We start from the raw sequence: 21322 nt of genomic DNA, 5'->3' as shown, positions 1-21322 counted from the left end.
GGGATCAATAACAAACCTGTTTATTCTCAATACAGGTTCATTTACATTGAACACATTTACACTGAATATGTAGTAGCCTATGAGAGCCTGACACCCATTCTTACTCAAGAGATTAAACTATATTTTGTAAGAAAAACTGTTGCGTTTTTCAATTTGAAATGAGAATGAATTAACAAACAAATAGCAAAATTGCCACCCCAAATGATGGCAAGTATCCTTCAAGGAAAAAAGGTATATAAATAAGCTCCACTTAATGCCTGAAGCACCTAAGTAGGCAGAGGGGAGGGACAGAGAAAAAGCAGGGGGAGGTAAATCTAGAGCAGTATTAAAACCACAATTGCTCTGCTTCCATGCCTCAAGGCAGCAAGCAGAATCAACCTCTGTCTCATTTGCCACAGCACCAGTGGTTACAAGAGATAAAAAATATAAATTAAGAATATATCATGGAACGTTCATGTTGGAGCACAGTAAAGACAATCAGTGAATCAAAGTGCACTACAATATTGATTAGAGAACAGCATCAAAGCATTATGTACTGCAGGAAATACATTATATGATATGCTAACCTAAGCAAAGCAAAAATATGGAAAAACATCCCAATCACTGGATATAAATCGGAAATAGTATCATTAAACAACAGAAAGACAGAATCTCAGTTTAAGTAATACAAAACAGAACATCAAAATCACTTCAGTTATGGTTCAGCCAAAAGACATGGACAAAGCACCAATGAATGCAAAAGATAAATGAAAGCTCAGCTGACAATACTGAATCCTATAAAAACAAAGCACAGATTATGTTACTTACTCCAATACTGCATCAACCACAGCCCCACTTATTCTAGTTTCCTGAAGAACAACAAATGACTCAGGCTTAAAAAAAAAAAAAAAAACAACAAACAAAAAAAAAAAAAAAAAGGCTTTCTTAACCAAAATTAAATTGCCAGATAAGCTCTGCTCATCAAAATCAGGTCCATATGGAAATCATACATAATTAGATTAAAAACAACAAAACAAACAGAATTCTCATCTTTCTTTCATACAACCGAAATGCAGTTCCCGGAAGACCCCGCAAGCAAGGATTTAAGACCTGAAACATATCTGCATCGAACAAACAAATCCAATCTATTCCATTTTTAAGTAATGAACATCATTGTTACCTGCTATATTAAAATGCTGAGTAAAATAACGCTCCACGAGAAGGTAAATACTTTCTTTTAAAACAGCATAACTTAAGCACAGTCATGTTATTCATCTGAAAACAAATGGGACTTACAAGAACACTCTCCTCTTGCACTAGTTTCAAACTGCTATCTGGGGCACAACAGAGACAACAATTTAACGTTCAAGGCACCAAGTAACAAAACACAGAGAACGAAGAAATGCACTGTTGCTTTGGTCGAGTTATAGCAAGAAAAAGTTCTCCTAGGTAAAGTAATAATGTGCAACAGTCAGTGGGATACACATAGTGCATTAAGTCACATGTGTATGAACAAATTAGAAATGGCCTCTTAAATCATAGAATCATAGAACGATTTGGGTTGGAAAGGACCTTAATATCATCTAGTTCCAACCCCCCTGCCATGGGCAGGGACACTTCACACTAACATGTCACCCAAGATGGCAAAGTCTGTATTACGAGAGAAAGCACTGAGTGGGAAGGAAGTATATGTGTGTATTGGTTAAAGAAAAATTATAGCTGAGGAAAGACCAAAGTGTCCTGGATGCATGTTTGTAAAACATTAATCTTGAAAAATCCCTGAAATTTATTAATGAATTCTGAATTTGAGCAGCAGATTTTTAAACCAAGTGATCCACATTTGTATGTTTAGGAAAGATGAACAAACTGTCTAAACTGATTCTAAATCATAGAACAGTTTGGGTTGGAAGGGACCTTAAAGCTCATCCAGCTCCAACCGCCTGCCATGGGCAGGGACACCTTCCACTAGAGCAGGTTGCTCCAAGCCCCTGTGTCCAACCTGGCCTTGAACACTGCCAGGGATGGGGCAGCCACAGCTTCTCTGGGCACCCTGTGCCAGCACCTCAGCACCCTCACAGGGAAGAACTTCTGCCTAATGTCTAATCTCAATTTCCCCTCTGTCAGGTTAAAGCCATTCCCCCTTGTCCTGTGACTACAGGCCCTTGCCAAAAGCCCCTCTCCAGATTTTTTGCAGGCAACATCACCAAAGGAGAATTACACTATTGTTAACACATGTACTATGGTAAGAGGCAATTGTTTTTCTGTCCTTAATCTCAGAAGAGAGTATGGGGGAAAAAAACCAAACACACACAAGGCAGAAAGGGGAGTAGGAGGGAGGAGCAGGGAGAGAACAGCATATTCCCAGCAGACAGAGTTAATTCTCACAGTGCGATTGATTTCTAATCACTGCATTAGGTCTACAGAAATTGTCAGTGGCATTTGGCTAATGTCAATTCAAAGGTTGCCCCCAAAACTATACATTTAAGAAACTAAACCTGAGAAGCTGGGATAAGAAGTTTCCCAGACAAGGACAGCTCACGCCGGGCCAGGGCTGGGAGAGCAAAAAAAGGAGACAGAAAGATGAACTCCTACAGAAGGGTGCTGGACACTACCTCCATCGGTGAACATAAAGGCAATTTGGAGACTTAAAAGACTTCAGGGAAACAGCAACATAAAACTAATCTCTGCGGGTAAATTCAGGATTGTAGATGCTGTCTCCAGCCTACTATTGATCCACTTGCACTAGTACCTATGTGTAGGAAAGACCTTTCCCAAATCACTTTCCTCCATCATTTCAGCTGTTCACATTTGCAAGTACTCTGAGCAGCAACAAACTACACAGTTGGCTACAAAAAAAGCCTATGTATTTGCCTTAAATTATGTTTTATGTGGTTTGCAGCTAGGATTGCAGAGCTAGTGAATGTTAAGATCAATTCCTCAGAACTAGTCAACTTCTCTTATAAAGTTTCAGAATATTCCCTACAGCAGCACAAGTGGCACAAGCTAAATCCCATCTGCCTAAGAATGGCCTGTCTTAAGAAGACAGCATAATGTTAAGCAGTTTCCATTTAATAAATAAAAACATGATACTGGATTGTCTCAGTGCAATGATTTGATTCTGAGAGCCCCCAGGCCATCTCCCACTTCCCTGTCCCCATTTCCCCTTCTGAATCCTGTTAGCTGATTCTATTGTTTTAACATCTTTTTCTTTCCCTTTTTTTCATCCTCTTCAGATGAAGGGCCTACAGACACCAACTGCTACAGACCGCAGTCCTGAGAACTTTTACCCAAAAGAAAGAAACTATGTAGCAGCCAATTCAGTTATTTATGGGCAGATTATCTCATCTCCAAAACAGATACAAGAAAGCAAGCATAACTCTAAAGCAGCTACTCTGTTTCTAGCGAAAGCTCATCTCCCAGAGTGCACAATGACTTCCTCAGCTAACCGGGCCAGATCCTACCTGGCGTAACACAAAGAAGGGAAACCTTGCCATAACTCTCCTTGCAGAAGAGGGAACACTGGAAGTGTGGTGGGACATCCCAAGAGATGCCAGTGTATAACTGGTATAGCCACAGGCAGGCAGACAGTCTCATTCCAAGCTGGGCAATCACCCTGGTGCCACAGCAAGCAAGGAGACGCATGTGCCACACTTAAATGCAAAGGCTTTAATACCCTGGGTCCAAAGCTGCACTTACGCCTGCCAGCCCATACTAATGAGAGCAGTGTAATCTAAACAGACCACCATCGAATATAAGAAAAACAAGAAAACTAACGCTTCTTCTTGAGCAATAAGGTGCTTGAACTATAGGGTATTGGGAATGAGACATACTGAACCCTTCCGAGCACCAATTTAAAAAGACCCTACAAGCAAATAAAAGCAAATATACAGCTATTCTTTTCAGTTTTTACTCATGCTTGCATAGCTGGAAATGAAAAACAACAAAAAATGGCAATGACCTAGAGCAGATACATTTGTGTTTTAAATAAACTCTGCTGAGCATTTCATAATGGTGTACAAGATCCACATTCTTTACAGTAAGTTGTAAGACACTTCATGTCTATAAGCTTAAATGAGCCAATACTTACTTTCAGCAGCCAAAGCATGTACAATACACCTAGAATTCACAAGAGACAAAGAAGCATAGAAAAATTTCAGCTCAAGTTGTTTCTGTTTTGCCTACAGAACATAGAAAGAGCCTTATTTAAAGACAATGTCCTATTTTTCTTCGATCATTTTTGGCAATATCCATCAGTGACAGACAAGCACACAGATAATTCTCTAAATTAGGCAGTCTATTCAAGCAGTCATACTGCTGTCAAAGACTATATTTAAGCTCCTCTGGCTACAGTGCCAAATTTCAGGGGGGAAAAAGATCTAATGAAAATTTTCATGCTGAAAAGCATGGGAGAACAAATGAAGGGCTCTGCCCTTTTAAAAGGATGCTATTAGTTTGGAACTGTGCTTAATATTACACAATATTTTAAACTAACAATATTACATTATCTTCCCTCTACTCAGGATTTGTTTGGAGATACTCTTGAATTAAAACATACTGTGTGCAGTGTAACTTCTCAGTTCTTCTATTGCAAATTAATCTACACTCAAAAGGTTATTCACATCTTTTAAATATATGCATACACTGGTACAATACTGCCCTTCAGAGCGCTCTTAACCAACAGTTCCAATGCAGGGGCAGGGTAGGGGAAGATAGGGAGGGGGAGGTTGCGGGATAATATAAAACCCAATAGAGAAACCACATGTGCAGCCTGATGCAAACTGAACAATAAAATCATGGGGCTTGTTGCCTGAAGTAATGAAAGAGTAACAAAGGAATAAAATAACCCAGATGGGGCAGGTACGGGGGAAGTACTACTTCTGCCTCCCATAAAGCCAAACACGAATGCTCTCACATTCGCTTCTCAGAACCTTGAGTTCTAAAATCATGTGTTTAACTGCACGACCCTGCTCCATGAACTACACCATGCTGCTTCTCCACCTCTTCCACCTCACTGTTAGCATGCCTACAGCCCTGTGAACAGTGATGTACTTCCACTAAGTTCTCTGGATGCACTGGTAAGCTCAAAACATGCATCTGAGCTGGCTTCACACACTGTCACTGTGGATACCATAAACTTATTCATTTAGATTTAACACTACAAGATACTCACTGGTGTAATTCCTTCAGCAGTGATGGCATCTCACAATCATCTCGCCCTTCCCAACTCTTTATTCTCACCTCGACACTGCCCATAAACTGGATTAAACTGACCAACAAGAAATAAAGCTCACTTTGTGATTGTTTTCTGAAACACAGATCAGCTTGATGATCCCATCCAAAACTGTGGCTTCCTGTGCACGACCATAAAGCAGGAAGGACTTGTTAGGCACTCAGACCAACAGCGTGGTTCTCACCACAAAGAGGCACTGGCTTTATACATCAGTTTGCTCTGGAGCGGCAAACATGCTCTTTAGCTGGAAGCTGTTATCAGATGCAGACAGCACACAGGTCTCCTAGGCTCAGCATACACAATCTTACTAATGGAGAAATTATTATCTATTAAACCCTATCTGATGCCATCATTGAACTTCTTGAAGCATCTACAAAACTTGTGGTTTAGTTTAAAACAACAAAAAAACAAAACAAACCCTACAAAACAGCAGCAACAACAAATCAAACCACCCCCCACCACACCCTTCTATGCTTCTCCTCACACTAAAAGAATAGTTTTGATCAGGCAGCAGAATTTAGGACAACTTTCATGTTCAACTCAAAAAGCAGAATTTTGCCAACAGAAGAGATTAACACGATTTTTCCATAAGCCTGCAAAAAATTCAATACTTGCTAGAAAACAAACAAACAAGAAAGATAATGCATTGATTTTTTTTGTATTAAGCTTAGACATAAAGTTGTCAACTTTCCAAAACCTCATGAAAAAAATAAATCAAATTATCTCTTATGTTACATGATTATACATAGCACAATACAATGACATGATTGTTCAACTGCAGCTAAATATTTTTCAGCTATGCTAAACTAACATGTATTACTTAGAAACTCTTGGAAACGCACTTTACTTCATGCACCCTAAATGCAAACCAAGACAATACTCTCTATGAATCTATCCTAAACCTTTCTGGAGGAAGCAGTTTCTAGTAGACTCTTCTTACAATTCTCAAGCACCTGAAAATAAACTATCAATAAAACATACTGCCAGCCTTCAAAACAACTGACTCCAATGTTAATCATAAAGCAATGCTGTAATCTGTCAGACCTGTCTCCTTTATACCAAACTTCTCTTAACAGCACAGAGAGATTCATGAAAACACTATGGTCAAGAAACAATATTACCCTCTTGGGCTAAGCAAGAAAAGTTATTTACTGCTGTGATTTCAGAGCTGCTATTTCCACATCAGGTTATGCAAGCTGCAGGAGTAGGGGAAGAATAACACTCCCAGCACCTCAAAGGAGTTTTTACCTGTGCTATCAGCAGACACACAAAAAATACACCTAGAAGTTTTGTGCTTGCTTGCTTGCTACTCTCTGGATTTTCTAAACCAGGACAACACATGGTTTTCTTTCTAACTTATCTATGTAAAATAGCACATTTCCATGGGAAGAAAAATATTCCCAAGGCCACTGACAGCTTGGGTATTTCAGACATCAAACCAGACTGATTAACAAAGAATCTTTAGCTCTGAAATACACCACCACAGGAAAGATCAACATAGTTCATTAATAACATTTCACTACAAAACCAACTACAGTACATTTAATCTTTTACAGAATTAGTCATAGAGAAATAGATGGGAGTAAATGGAACTGTGTTTTTTACTATTCTACATTACAGAAACGTTGTATTTTAAGTTTATAGTGCAGTTCAACCTATTTTTAATCAAAAAATACCTTATCTCTTTTTTAAAATTGACATCATATTGTTATCCCATATGCTGAAGTACTGTATCATTAAAGGACGTTTTAATTTAGAGAGAGAACTTGCATCAAATGCTACCATCAGTTCAACTACCTTCCTCAAATGCTATTTAGCGTCAGTTTTGCCTAGAAAAGACATCATCTCTCTGCTGTATCAGTGGCCCCTGATCACTCACTTCCACCTCTTCCCAGCCGTCTCTGCTGTGAGGGCTTAAGTGTTTATGATTCTGTTAATCAAACTAGGTCAGGAAAAAAAAAGTCTGTCTGAACAGCCCAGAAAATAAACATACTTAGTTTTTAAATACAATTTTTCAACAAAATCAGCTCCACAAGCTGGTTTGTTCAGCAGCCACATGAATTCTTGAACCAACACAAGTTAAGGGAGGGCAATATTGGGGCAGGAACAAGAGGCAAAGAACTGAAACTGGAGAGGGCAGCAGTTTAGGCTTCAACAAAGTGTTTGTCAAGGCACGTTGCCTCTCTGCCACTCGGTTTTACAAGCACAGAAAAGTTATTCTTAACAACCAGAAATGGGAAACACTTACTAAGCCATCAGTGCCAGCTGTGCCACCCTTCAGGCAGATAAATGCCAACAGGCTTGTATTGGCCCACAAAAGTTCAACCTCCAATGGGCTCTATTTGGTAGTATCTAAAAGAAACTGATTTCAACACGTAACTCCAAACAGCTCATCTGTCCTTCCTCACTCATGATCAACTCCACTGAGCTCCTATGTTCTGCAAGATGTTCTTGATTGCTCAAGAGACGGAAACTGTTATAAAAGCTATTGTCAAAGACAAAACTACCCATTTTAACAAACTTGATGTAAGGAAGAGAATCATGAACAGCCCCAGGCATACCAATGCGATAACCCCAAACCAAGAAGTAATGTCTGTGTGTGAAAACGAATGTCCAAATCTCAGAATACTTCCTTCCCCTCAAGTTAGCAGGAAAACCCTGGCTTGCAAGTAGCATTAAAAGCCTGTGTTTTCATTGCAAGACATTTTACTATCAGCCCTAACACCAATACAGACTGACGATGGCTGTAGGCTTCCAGGTAATATAGCAGTGCCTTCTGCCATAGCAGAAGGTCTGCTGCTATGAATAGGCATGTTTTTATTATGAGCAGTTAAGCTCCTATTATTGTGATACAGTTAGTTACTCACAATTATTATTTGCAACACTAAAATACATTTCACGCAGTAGAATCCCTTCAAAAGTAGTAGTCTGTCACTACAACATTGGAGGGGGTGGGATTTGGTTTACGTACTCTCCTCCCTGACATAATCAATGGTTACTAGTGTATTACTATTTACCAAACACAACTTAACTTTGAAGAACAACTGAACCAAAGCTAAGCAGCACATTCACTTAACCTATTTGCTTTTGGAAGCTGATGAGAAATACATCCTCTTAATGTACTTCTCAGCTAGGACTGGGAAAGGAAGTGGGATCTTAAAATGGCATTCGTTTCCTCTCTTCATTGTCTGTCTGCACTACTTCAGCATCTCAGATTTTACACAGCCAATATGATAAATTTGATTAAGGTGATCAGTTACCTCAAATCAGATCTCTTCTGCACTCAAAAGCAGCAGTTTTTCCCTAACTGGTCCAAAATTGCTCATGCTGGCCAGATAAGCACTCAATCTGGCAGGAAAGAAGAGGAACCATGCAACCAGGGACAAGAGAAAGGAGCAAAGCCTCTCCCTGTCAATGTCAGCAAACTGTTAGAGCCTATTATCCACCTGCCTTAGACTACAACACTTCCACACCAAGTAAAACATACTATTCACACCATGTAATTCTTTTTCTTTACAAGACTCTGCACAATCAGAGTCCGGTAAACAAAGCAGTTAACATGGCAAACTACTTCTGCGCCAGTAGCTCTCAAGAAATGCGTTTCCTGCTATCTCTAGATCTAGAGCTCAAGACTGCTCTGAAAAGATGTAGCGAGTAGCAAAACAACAGCAGCAACCATTTGTAACTTGCCTACGTTAGTTGTCAGTGCAAGGCAAATACAGAAGAGGTCTGTAGCAAAGGAAGAGTGTAGGTTTGTGCAATTCAGTTCTGCCTCATACGTCCCACCAGAGATATTCACAACAACTGCATATATTCAGACCATTGGTTAACAATGGTTATTTTCCATTTGCTACTATTTGTACAAGTCTAAGGCTTCAATGCATGTTCTATTTATTCTTAATTATTTAAGAATATTACATGTAGGCTCCCTAACTCCTAAACATACTCTAAAACGTGCTTTAGTCTGTTTCTGGGCCTTATCAAAATTGGACAAGTCACTTCAAGAATTTAACTAATACATGAAAGAATTAAGTCCTTGAACAGCATGTTTTCTTACACACATCAGAGCAAAACCCAGACAATCACAGAAGTTGTGCATTAGTCTAGACCTTCTGCTCAGACATAACCTATGCTAAATGAAAGCACAAGAGGCAACTGATGAGACAGCAAGGGATTTCACTTCTTCATAGGGAGGAAACTCTTCACAGTGAGTGCAGTCCAGTAAAGGAATGCATGAAGCCGAGAGGTGCTGGAATCTCCATTGTTCAAAACATTTTAAAAGTGCTCTGGAAAAGACAATTTCAGTGTTGGCCTTGCCCGAGCTGGAGACTGGAACAGATGACCTCTAGATGTACCTTACAACCTGAACTATTCTACAAGTCAATACAACTCTGAACTGGGCCTGCCATCTCAAAACCAGGGGTCGTGCTATTTTTAAAGCTGATGCTATGGAGTCTGGTTGGCTTTTAAATTCCAGTTTAATATTTCAGAAGATGAAAACCATTACCACTGCATTCCAAAATTCTTGGTATTTCAATCAGCTACATGTACAATTTGGAAAAAAACACTATTATTAAGAGAGCAATAAATTGTGAATTAAAATGCCTAAGAGCTTAATCAGCCCCAACTCTTCAGTTTTGTGTGTAAGCACCGATTGTTCTGATCAGTAGAAATATTTATGTTACAGACTCCTCTAACAACTCCATCAACTAGTTAGTTCACACACTCCTTCCCACTACTGTTCCATGTGTTTGTTCATTTGAAGGAGGCCTTCTTTGCTTAACAGTACAGTTGAAGCCTTCAGTTCTATCTCTTATAATTAAAGACAGATCGGAAAGCTCTTCACTAATGTAGTGTGTTGTCTAACTAGAGTGCTACATACTCTCCATAAAGTTACCATTACTTCTAAAATAACAATAATAAAAAAAACATAAAAGGGGTCTTTTTTCAAATTAGTTGTCGTCTTATCCTAATAGGTTTCTGCTTCTCTTATAGTCCAACCTTTGTGCCTTTAAAATGTCACTCTTTTCAGACCTTTTACTCTCTGGTGTTTCAGTAACTACAGCCTTACCTTGCACTTGGTGTACTTAAGATCAGGAGCCTGATCTCTACCCTGGAAGGTTAAATTCTTGTTTGATTTGGGGTATTGGTTTGGTTTATTGTTTGTTTGGTTTTCCCCAGAGTGAAATTCCACTTTCTTTTCATTTTTAAATAAACTTGAACACATTCTAGAAAAAAGATTAGTCAAGCAGTACACATGTTCACAATAAGCAACTACTCTCTGACTTGCTTCCCTGCAACTCAGATGTAGCTCCTCAATTATTCCTTCCTAAGCACAATGTTTTTTGGACCTTGTTATTATCCCAGCAGCTCCTTAAGTTAATAGCTCCCAATGGATACTTCACGATATGCAAGATGACCGAGATGTTTTTCTGTATCTTTTGAGTAATTATTTCAGCTTCTTTCAAAAGAGGCTGAAAGAAAAAAAAAAGTAAAATCACCATATAGTGACAAATTTCCACATGCTGCCCTGATCAAGACGTCCATCATAAACAAAATAACTGCACATACCCTTTTCTTACAGCTGTGTGAACAGCTATCAGTGAAGAGTACAGTTTCATGATATACTTAATCCCATCAAAATACTGACTTGTAGTAGTACTACTACCAAACTACCTTACTAACTGTAATGACTATATTTTTATCTGCAGTGTTATTCTCTAAATTAAAACTAGTTGGAGTGGTTACTAAATTATTATAACATAGGCAATATCTTGTACCTGAGCTAGTCAGTGTAATCAGAATTCCCTCCAAATGACTGGGTTTTTAGCCTTCCTATAATAACAAGGCTGATGCATCCTTCTGCATACATACTCTATAGTAACTTCTCATATAAATGGCAAACATAAATCAAATATGACATGGTTTAGAGATCACCAAGTTATGTATGTTTTCTGTTAACAGATTAGCAGATTCATGAAGACTGTAAGTGCTCTGGCATTATGAAAAGCTGCAGTGTGAACTCCAAATAATAATCAGGGAAGTCCTGACAAACAAAACCAATTACCAGGGAGAAACACCACTTTGGGCTGCAGACACTGATGTATCAGCAGATTGCAGCAGATCCCTACACAAGCAATGCCGCTGCAGCTAACCACAATTCAGAAGACTCACTGCCGTACCTGTTCTCTGCTACAGTATGTAACAGAATTACATACACCGCTTTACAATCCTGCACTGTACACCTAGATATTGCTCGGGAATACTCCTCTCTCAGATATTAGGAATTCTAACCTTTGTCCCAACTTCCAGATTTGGCAGGAGTCCTTATTTTCCCTCCCTATACTTTACTCAGAATCACAGAAGGGTTGAGGTTGGAAGGGCCCACCAGAGGTCCTCTAGTCCAACCTCCCTGCTCAAGCAGAACCTCCTAGACCACATTACTCAGGATTGTGTCCAGACAGCTCTTGAGTATCTCCAGGGAAGGAGACTCCACCACCATTCTGGGCAAGCTTTCCAACGCTCACAGTAAAGGTGGAACTTCCTGTGTTTTAGTTTATGCTCTTTGCCTCTCATCCTGTCAACTGGCACCACCAAGAAAAGTGGCCCTATCCACTGCCTGACTTCTGCTTGCCCTGATAACATCTACCTTCTTTCATCCATTATTGTTTCTAGTCTGTTTTTTACAGTTAAATGAATCTATTCAAACATAGTTCCTCGTTATTTCCCACATATACCAGACAAAAACTGTTTGGAGGACCAGACAGCTTCGACTTTCAAGCATCACCCCTACTTTATGCTGACATTGCTACAAAAAGAAGCACTTTTACCTGTCACTTGTTCCTGCACTTGTGCTATCATTTCCCTCCTGACAGCACAAGCACATTTGCAGCCAGGCACTGACAGAAGCGAGGAAGTCCTCTGGCTGAAAATACTTTGCTACTTTTGACTTAAGTGACCATCCAGCCACTCTGTCCCCACCTAAAGACACTGTGAACTATGGCCTTACACATTCAATTTTCAGCTCCTTGTGAGAGGAGTAAATGCCAAAGCCTGCAGATCGATTCCTGGATGTGCTCAATCCATACTGAAACTCATACCACTTATTTGAAATGCTCACCTCGCAGAGTAAACCAGAGCAGTTCAGTTACTGACACACAAGACAGGCAGAAAAAAAGCCAACTCTAGGCCTTACAGAACTCACATTTTCTTCAATCATGTTCCCCATCTGATTTAAAAGAAATAAAATAAAATTAGAAAACAAATTGCCTCCCACAGTATTTTATTTCTTGCTTTCTCCCCTAACAGTTCATTCATATAGATAGTTTAACACTATGTTGCTTGAATATTATTTTCAGGAGTTTCTACTACCATTATAAACCAAGCAGGACAAGGAGGAAAGAACGAATGAGGAGTCAAGCAGCTCTTGGGATACTAAAGAGAAGGAAATATTCCGTCACTCCATTCCTTTTTCCTTTCTGGAGAAAAACACGAGGAATCTTAATTTATGTTCTTACTGGTTTTACATTAGAATATTTTATTTTTATGGGTTAGAAAACTACCAAAGCAAAGCAACTATCAGGTATTCAACATCCCTTACCCTATCTGCCAGCATGTTAAAAACTTTACAACTCAGTTTATAAATAGCTCAGACCTTTCAGAAGGACTTCAGAAAATAAAGCCAAAATTTTCTTAATAGCCAAATAATTTTAAGCAATCTGCTTCCAAATTTTAAATAATAAGAAAAAAAAGGGGAGAACTCAGTCTTGACAAAATGCCCCGATCATTTTAGAAGATTTTGGCACTAGCTATAGATTGGTTAAACATGAAATACTCGAGTAAAATCCAACAACAGAACTGCTCTAGAAAACAAGCTTATTTCAGATTGTCTACCAGCCATAAAGAAAGAGCAGGGCATCAGTTTGATAACTTCTTTTTTTCCCTAATAGTAAACTGTCTTTGGATTTATTCTGACATTATCTCATTTTGTGGGAGTCCTTTATTTAGAACATTTATTTGTCAAGAAACAATGGCATAGCTACTTCTCAGAGTCTGATAATAGGAAAGATTTCAATACAATTAATTAGATTTTCAATACATTTATTTCCTTAAACAAATACGAGCATAAAACAAAAGAAGTAATCCAGTATAATTTGTTTTCAGACAGCCCTTAAAAAGAAAAAGAGAAAACCTTACTAGAGTGGTCAATCAGTCTGTATATGTAAGCCTGCAACTTTGAAAGGTATTCTCCCCTTGAAAAATCAAGTTCTTTTTCTGTATCCCCCTCCAGCTTCACGATTTAGAGAAACAAAACCAGACACAAAATAACTACTAAATACTACGCAAGGCGTAAGAGTAACCATTTCAAAGAGAATTCTTCTAAATTCCTTATATTATTGCTTTGTTCCAGAATATTTTAACATTCAGTACTTGTAGAAAAAAACTGTTTTGGAAATAAAAATTATAAGTTCAACCACTCATCCACTTGGGTGGGAGAATGGGGAAAGACAGAACAGGGAGATCGTAACCAAGTATTTTACATTAAAGATCAAACCAGAATTGGCACTAAGTGAAATCAACTTCCTTTTGGGCACCATCAGCAAAACACTGTGCATTAAGTAATGCGACCATTTACTTTTTACTTGGATAGCTGCATGCATAAATACTTTTAACTATAACTGCACACGCAAATACGTGGGACCAAGCCTGGCTATTTGTTGGGAGAAAGCGAAGTTTTATGCGTAAAACTTGAACTTCACCTTTGAGTTGTTCACATGCGTACCTCAGTTTCTCCCTTCACACTCATTCACGGACACCCAGCAGAGTTACATGACTCCCACACACATTCCAAATAACCCCTGTTACCCAACACCTCCATCTCCTAAAATTCTGCTTTTTGACATCCTGGATAAATCTGGCAGGAAAAGTAACACTTGCTGGGAACACTTAAGGCATGTCTCCACAGGCAAAATAATTTAGGGTGTGAATTTGAAGTGCACTGACTATTCCACCCGAACTTGTTTTGTGGACACACCTTTTTTACTCTAAAAACTTTAAAATAGCCACAGGTTCTTCAGCTCAATCCACACACACAGAAACAACCTGCACTCCAAAAACCCTGCCACACAACAATGAAGTGGTTTGACAGCTATTCCATCCTTCTTTCCCTGCACAAATAGCTGAACTTCGAAAGACATTAATTACATTTCCACGTATGCAGAATTTACTGTAAAACAGTCCGGCAAAATTTGAAACTGAGCTGGTATTTGCCAATTGCCTGAAAAACTCCAAAATGAGCTTCAAATGATGAAAGCATAAGAGTTACTTATGCTACTCTCATTTTAGAGTCCTCAAAATAACTAGGTCTAATGTGTGGCATCCCTACCCAAGACTAAATGTTGCTGAAAAGAGAAAAAAAAGCAAGAACTACTTTTCCAGAAGCTTGATTTGATGGAGGAAACTAATGAGAAGTTTATCTTATAAAAAAGCCAAAACAACTAACCCACCCCCCAAAAAATCCACAGTGAAAAAAGAAATAATCAAACAACTCCCTTAGGCTGTTCAAGAGAATTACAAATAGTAATGGCACCAGTTATGTCTCCCAGTTTGAAAGCAATGATGAATTGAACACCAGTAATGGTTAAACTCTTTTCAGAATAAAAGAACTTATGTCAATCTCTTCTTCCAACAGTTAAACAGTGGGTTTAACTTTGCATTAAGCACATTAGCAATAAATACACACTAGAAACATGGCAAACTAGTGGACATATAGCTGGGAGATGATTAAAAAAAGAGATGATAGTAACTTAATGGCTTCAATCCATTTGCCATGCTATAGTTTCACAGGTAATCAAGCATCTGCAATACACATCTGCCCGATTTCTGACAAAAGCAGCAAACTGAATTTCATCTCCAGAATTTTTCATCTTACTAGTAGAAAACTAAATCAGACAACTACACACCAAAAATATAAAGCTTGCCAGATCCACTCACGCTCAGAAACATGGAAAAGAAACCAGCCCACATTAAAAATAAAATAAATATGAGTCTTAAGGTTTGAGTTTCCTTCCTTTTAAATACTTTGTTCTTTAAATTACATCTGATTGGGATTTAAACCGAGCATGCAGGCTGTGAAAAGGATGCATGGCAGGAAAAACTGAACCAACCACGTAAAAGGCAGAATGGGAAGGAGCCAGAACAAAAACTGACTAGGGAAACAGGCCTGGTTCTAGATTAAAAAGTCATTTTAAAGTATAAAGAAATCATACCCTCCTGTAAAGCTTTATTTTCAGTTCATATCCTCAAAAACCCAGGATGTGGACTGCAATTTGTACTACTTTGTGTAATTATATATACAACATCATTCATATATAAAAAAAGAAAACTAATAGCAGATGCTGAAGTTCCTCTGCAACTGTGTATCAAGGAAATCATTCTTTGAACACAGTAATGCACCTCATTTTACCTCATTTGTTAATGAGGTCCTATATATGCAAATGAGAAGCTTTGGAAGCACTACACAACATTTTCAAGCAAGTGACAATATCGCTCTGATCCACTCACATCGTTACGCTGTTATTTTTATCTACAGCATTCAGAACGTGCACACTATCTAGATTTCCAAATGGCCTTCTCACCTTAAAAGTACTATTGCTTTTACCATCAGAAAGGAAGCACAGTAGGTGTTATAAATTGTTCCAAGACAACAGTATTTTTCACAAAATGAGCAGAAGCACAAATGCTGAAAAATCCTATATGCAGACTTTGTCAGGTAGCCAAAAGATTCCTAAAATAAGACGCGACCCACATTCATCTGGGGGGTGTTTGTTTTGTGTTTACATTTTTTTCTGGACACAGCAGGGACATTAACAGACATCCCCTTCTATCTCTTTTTTTTTTTTTCTTTTTACATGAAAACCAATTTGCAAGACTGTGCTAAAATCACTAGTTATATATTGAAGAATTCCTCTTTTACTATTTTAAAAAGAAGCTTGATTTATCAATGTTCTATGCAAATTATACTTTTCACTCTTAAGAGTTGCCTTTACCCAAGTTTACCAGTGTTACTTTATCTTTCTAATTCAGAAAACATATTTAGACTAGAATATTGGAGGTAGATTTCTCCCTTCCTCTGAGGATCCAAACCTCAAGCCCACATGCTGACACATCTTAATGGAAATCTAGGCATACAACTAGGAAAAAAAACTGTAACAATCAAACTACCTACTATGATCAGTTACAGAAAGCAGCACTGTCACTACTGGTTTAGAAAACTTCACTGGTTCTTGCTTGGAGCTCAACAGGAACGACTCCCTCCTCCAACAAATTTCACTCTTTAGTTTCACCTCATCCATAAACAGACATGCACAGCATCATCCCAAAGTCTTTAACTGATCTCTCCATGCGCACAGACAGAATACCTGCTTAATAATTCTGTACATTGTTTTCCTTTCAAGTTTTAGCTCAACAAAACTCTTGGGTATATACACAGAGCTAACAAACAAACCCAAGCACTCTGCTAACTTGTAACCAATGTTTTTATCATTCCTCTGGGAAGCATCTCTCCCTGTTTTGCATCCATTTTATACAAGGTTTTTCTTTGTCTCACCTTTCTTCCTCCCAGACACAGCCAGTGAACTGAAGTTATCACTTAAACTATGTCACTACTGGAGTAACTCACCCATTTAAAGATCGACTTAGCCACTCTAGAACAGCTGTGCAAGATACATGTATAGATACTTTTATAGATACAGACAGCATAGATGCTGTCTTCAATCAGACAACATTTCAAAGGGCCCAGCACTTCTTTCCATGGACCTTCCTGACTGTATGAACAGGAGGATGGTAGCAGCTTTAACATTAAAATAAACCTCCCATTACTCTGCTACAGCTTCTGTTAAGCAAGGGGGCTTGCTTCCTAATGTGTTATTCAAACACCTCAGCAAATCATTAAGAATTACATTTACAGTTTGTAGTCCGTTTCCTCCATGTTTTTAAAAATCTGGTAAACTGAATTTTGCTTGGAAAGTTCATTCTGTGAAGGTGATCTACTTGACTCAGTAAAATCTTTTGTATAACAAAGGCCAGGTCCTGCTCCTGAGGCTTTCAGCATCCTCGCTGGGGAAAACTTTATTCCCCCCACATTAAGTTTCACAGATACTTCTCCTCAAGCCAGCTAAGATGCATCTATAAATGCTAACTGTAGAGCTACACAACCTTCGGATTACAGCCAACACTTAAAGTTTCCCACAGCACTTTTGCTCAAATACAACATAAAGCAAACATTTCTTATATCTGCCTTCTGTCGGTGTTGCGGCCATTTTTTAAAAGAACTCTCTTCAAGCACATGAATCCAGTACAGTCACCTAAAATCATTCCATTTCAATATTATAGCTGTGAATGTGTACCTGATATCCACAGCAAGAGGCTGAATCTTCTTGTGAATAGTAACAAGAACAGATTTTCTTGTCTGATTTCCAAAGGAATTTCAGAGTGCACCAACTTTTCTGGGAACATTGTTAGAGTGCACTGGATGCTAGATGTAGCTTATTCTGACATGAACTGCTTTACATGAAGTAGCAGTTAGATTGCACCCTTTCTATGTATAAGGCAGTTAATGCATTCAATAATGCCCTACAGAAATTCCCTTCTTGCTAAGCCCAAGTTTCTTTGGAGGTAAGCAGAAGCACAGGAATATATTTACATTTCACCTAGGAACGGTGCAGAGTTACAGAAGAAACAAAAATCCATTTGAATGCATATCTTCAACAAAATCACCCTATTTCAGCTGTTGGCAATTCCAGCAGGAGAGTTGAAAAAAATACAGAAAGGGGGAAAAAAAATTGAGCTTGAAATTCAAGTCCGTGGCCTAAGTTTACACACTACCACTTTAGCTCATTTTAAACTGAGCAAAGATGTTTTATGACCTTTTGATGATGTGGATTTTCAGTGTCAGGGTGAAATCACATATTAAAAAACTATCTCTGAAAAAGACCTTTTTTTTCCCCCCAATTTTTGTCCTAAATTAGAATCTTGAATTCTTCCAAAGTTCCAGATGAAAATAGGTGTTGGCATCTCATGGAATATTTCACTGTCACATGTTTCTCCATAGGTTAATCGTTACTTTCATTCCTCATATAGACAGAGGAAGGAAAAAACCATAATTTATTTTTCCTCTCTTTTTTATTTTTGATAAAGGAAACTCCACAAGAAATGTAACAGTTTTGATGTAACCATCCTAAAGCCAGTAACTGATAAAGCACTGACTCTCGAAGTTAAAAGCACTCGACACGTCACCCTAAACTTTTGAGTCCTATCTCCTAAAATCCTAGCAGTACGTTTTCTGAAAGACTCTGTAGATCTTAAATATTCTTATTTTAATAACCTAAAGTGAGAGTAGTTATAATACGCTACGTACAAGTAATACCCTTCTGAAGACGCTTTATTGTTACCACAAATAAACATTCCCCGGACTCTCAATTTGATATAGACACTAGGGACAAACAAAGAGTGACCTTTTAATTCCTATAAATCACACAAAGAATCTGAATGTGCCAACTCTAAAAAAAAATAAAATGAAATCAACCAATCTATGAAGATCACACTAAACATGCTGGTAAAACTCTTCACTGAAATCTGTATTAGTAAGAACCAGACCCATAACAGCTGAAACTACAGTTGCTAGACTTAAACAAAGACGAACTTATCCTCCAACAATTAAACAACCTCGTTCAGACTGTTACAGGCTTCTTATTAGAGAGACCAAAAATCTGAACGTCCGGCTCTACATTTAATAAAAAACACACAAACTTTTCTCTAGCTCCAATAAAATAAAGACAGCACTTTTTAAGTTAGAAATAAGTATCTTGAGGAATGTACAAGTTTAGTATCTCATTCCTGCTGCATCTGTGCACGGACTGCTTTTCTTTTGTCTGCTAATCACTATTTCCAAATCACTACGAATACCTGCTAATGTCAAATACATATGCGTTATGCCACAACACACCGATTTTCTCGGCTTTATCCAGTCACACATCTGTTGCTCTGGGACAGCTCTGCTCAGTGCCCTCCTTCACACCTCCCCAGATACCGTAGTTTTAGAAAGCGCTCTGTACACCCGTGCTTGGCAACATCAGATCCAAACCCCACGGTTTCCAGCTCCCTAAGAACTTTTCTTGCGGCGCTCTAGATTATCAGGATCGCGCGGTGCCCTTAACGATTAGGAAGTTCGCCGGAGCCACCGCCAGACTGATTTACCGCCTCGCCCTCAAACTCCCTCCCCGAAACGGGACCCTCCAAGGACAGGAGGGGACCCCGATGGGCGACGATCCCCAAACCAGCACCGGCTTCCAGGGCACCAGGGTGCGGGCGGGCGGCCCGGGGCGCGCTCAGCCTCCCCGTCCGGCTCACCCCGCCGAGCGCCGGCTTCCGGGAGGCTGAGAGCACCCGAGCCCGGAGCGGACTGTCCGAGCTCCCTCCCGGGAGCCCGCCTCGGCGGCAGGGAGCTTTGTGCCGCTCGCCCCTCGGGGGCGAGACCTTACCCGGTGTACGCTGGGCGCACATGTACCTCCGCTCTGCCCCTCCAACCACACCGCGCCTGAAGCCGCAGCATGCGGTCGGCAGGAACGGGGAGGAGGGGAAGGAACCCGCCGGGTCTTCCCCGTTCTCCCTCCACCCGCCGCCCTTGGAAGGGGGGGCGCGACGAGCTCACCCCCAGCCGGGCGAGGGTCGGCACGGGAGCGGCCGGCCGGGCTGCACGGAGCCAACTTAGACAAAGGGCACTTCAGACTCCATGTCTCCGCTCCAGCTGTCACCGGCCGGGAGCGCGCGTGTGCCGCCGCCACCGCACCCCCGTCACCCTTCCCCGCCACCGCCCCCCGGGAAGCGAAGGGAAGGGGGCCGGGAGAGGCGGCTGCTCCCCGGGAGCCGTCGCCCCCCTTCTCCCCCTCCCCCCCATTACAAAGCGCCGGTTATAAATAGCCGCTCCCGGCGCCAACGCCTCGAACCCGCGCGGTGCCGGCCGCTCACTCACCCACCGCCCCGGCCTCTCGCCGCCGCCGCCCCGCCGCCGCCAGCTCCGCTCCGCTCGCCCACCCGCCCGTTCTCCCTCCCCTCAGCCTCCGGCTGCCGGATTCACCCTCCCGGACCGAGCGCCAAACGCGGCGGCCCAATCGGCATCGCGCTCATTGGCGAGCGCCGAGCGCCGCCTCCATTGGATGGACGCGGACAGAGATGCCGTCCCCCCCCACCCCGCACACGCACCCCGCGCCAATCAGGAGCGGTAGGGGCGGGGCGGAAGGCGGGGGCTCGCTCCACACGTGCGGGGGGGGCAGGGAGGGGTGGGGGGACTCTTTGTTCTCGCGCTTCCCCCCTCCCGCGCCCCGGCTCCCCCCTGCCACAGCGGGGCCGGGGGGAGTTGGACCCTTCCGCCGCCTCCCGCTGTGGAGGGGTGCGGAGCGGGGGGGCGGGGGGGTGAGGGTTGGCGGGAGGGGCCGCGCGGCTGCCGAGTTTGAATCAGTTCGAAAGTGGGAGCCGTAACGGTTTTAACGGTCCCGCCGCGCGCGGGAGCCGCCAGCCCTGAGGGAGAGGGCGGGAGGGCCGGACGGAGGGACAGGGGGAGGGCCGGGGCGGGCGCTCCCCTCAGCCGCCGCCGCTGATGCTGCTCCCCGCCTGTTGCTTCCCCCCGCCGGCTCGCCCCACCGCCCGCCCTCATGGCGCCACATCGAAAGGGTCTTGGCCGGCTCCAGGCCGGGCCGCTCCCCAGACCCCGCGGATGTCGGCGGGCTGAGCCACTTGCGGAGCTCCCTGATGCGCCCCTCGTGTCGTGTCGTTTGACCTTCGCTTACCCAAACTTCACCGGCGAGGGCCCTTCTTCGTGCATCGCGCCGCTCCCCTTGGCTTTCTCTGCCTCGCTGCTCCGCATCCAGAGCGGCTTCTCCGCTGTCGGAGCCCTGCCCTACCCTGTGGTGGGAGCGGTGATAAATCACAGCGGCAGCGCGGTGCCCACTCCACATCGCGGTGCTTGTTACGTGCTGTCTCCAGCCTCGGAGGTTGCTATCGTTTTCCCTCGTTTATAATCTGTGAGCCATGCTCATAAATCTTGTCACCGAGGTT

The 21322-nt window shown here is 41.4% G+C and overlaps 1 protein-coding gene and 1 long non-coding RNA gene across 12 annotated transcripts in view; both read right to left on the bottom strand.

The window, feature by feature from the left end:
• Positions 1–21070, bottom strand: part of EZH2 (enhancer of zeste 2 polycomb repressive complex 2 subunit) — a 53110-nt gene extending 32040 nt beyond the window's left edge. For 5 of the 11 annotated variants that reach the window (XM_030508501.1, XM_030508509.1, XM_030508517.1 and 2 more), the window contains exon 1: positions 21055–21070. Coding sequence is in view for 2 of the 11 variants with exons in the window: in XM_030508536.1 (XP_030364396.1) it covers positions 18636–18673 (38 nt within the window). In the remaining 9 variants the exon portion in view is untranslated. Of the gene's footprint in view, positions 1–18635; positions 19406–20240; positions 20378–21054 lie in introns of those variants that run through there. The other 6 variants (XM_030508550.1, XM_030508560.1, XM_030508554.1 and 3 more) reach the window with 5 other exon arrangements.
• LOC115617731 lies at positions 1544–13894 on the bottom strand. The gene is made up of 3 exons (XR_003994654.1): positions 13883–13894; positions 9600–9605; positions 1544–1629 (listed from the first exon to the last, which is right to left on the bottom strand). It is a non-coding gene; the product is annotated as an uncharacterized LOC115617731 (long non-coding RNA).
• Positions 21071–21322: the final 252 nt, after the last annotated feature.

Source organism: Strigops habroptila, chromosome 1 (genome assembly GCF_004027225.2).
Source record: "Strigops habroptila isolate Jane chromosome 1, bStrHab1.2.pri, whole genome shotgun sequence".
Classification (NCBI taxonomy): Eukaryota; Metazoa; Chordata; class Aves; order Psittaciformes; family Psittacidae; genus Strigops; species Strigops habroptila.
Note: the sequence above shows the minus strand (reverse complement) of the source record. Positions and strands in the feature narration are given on the sequence as shown.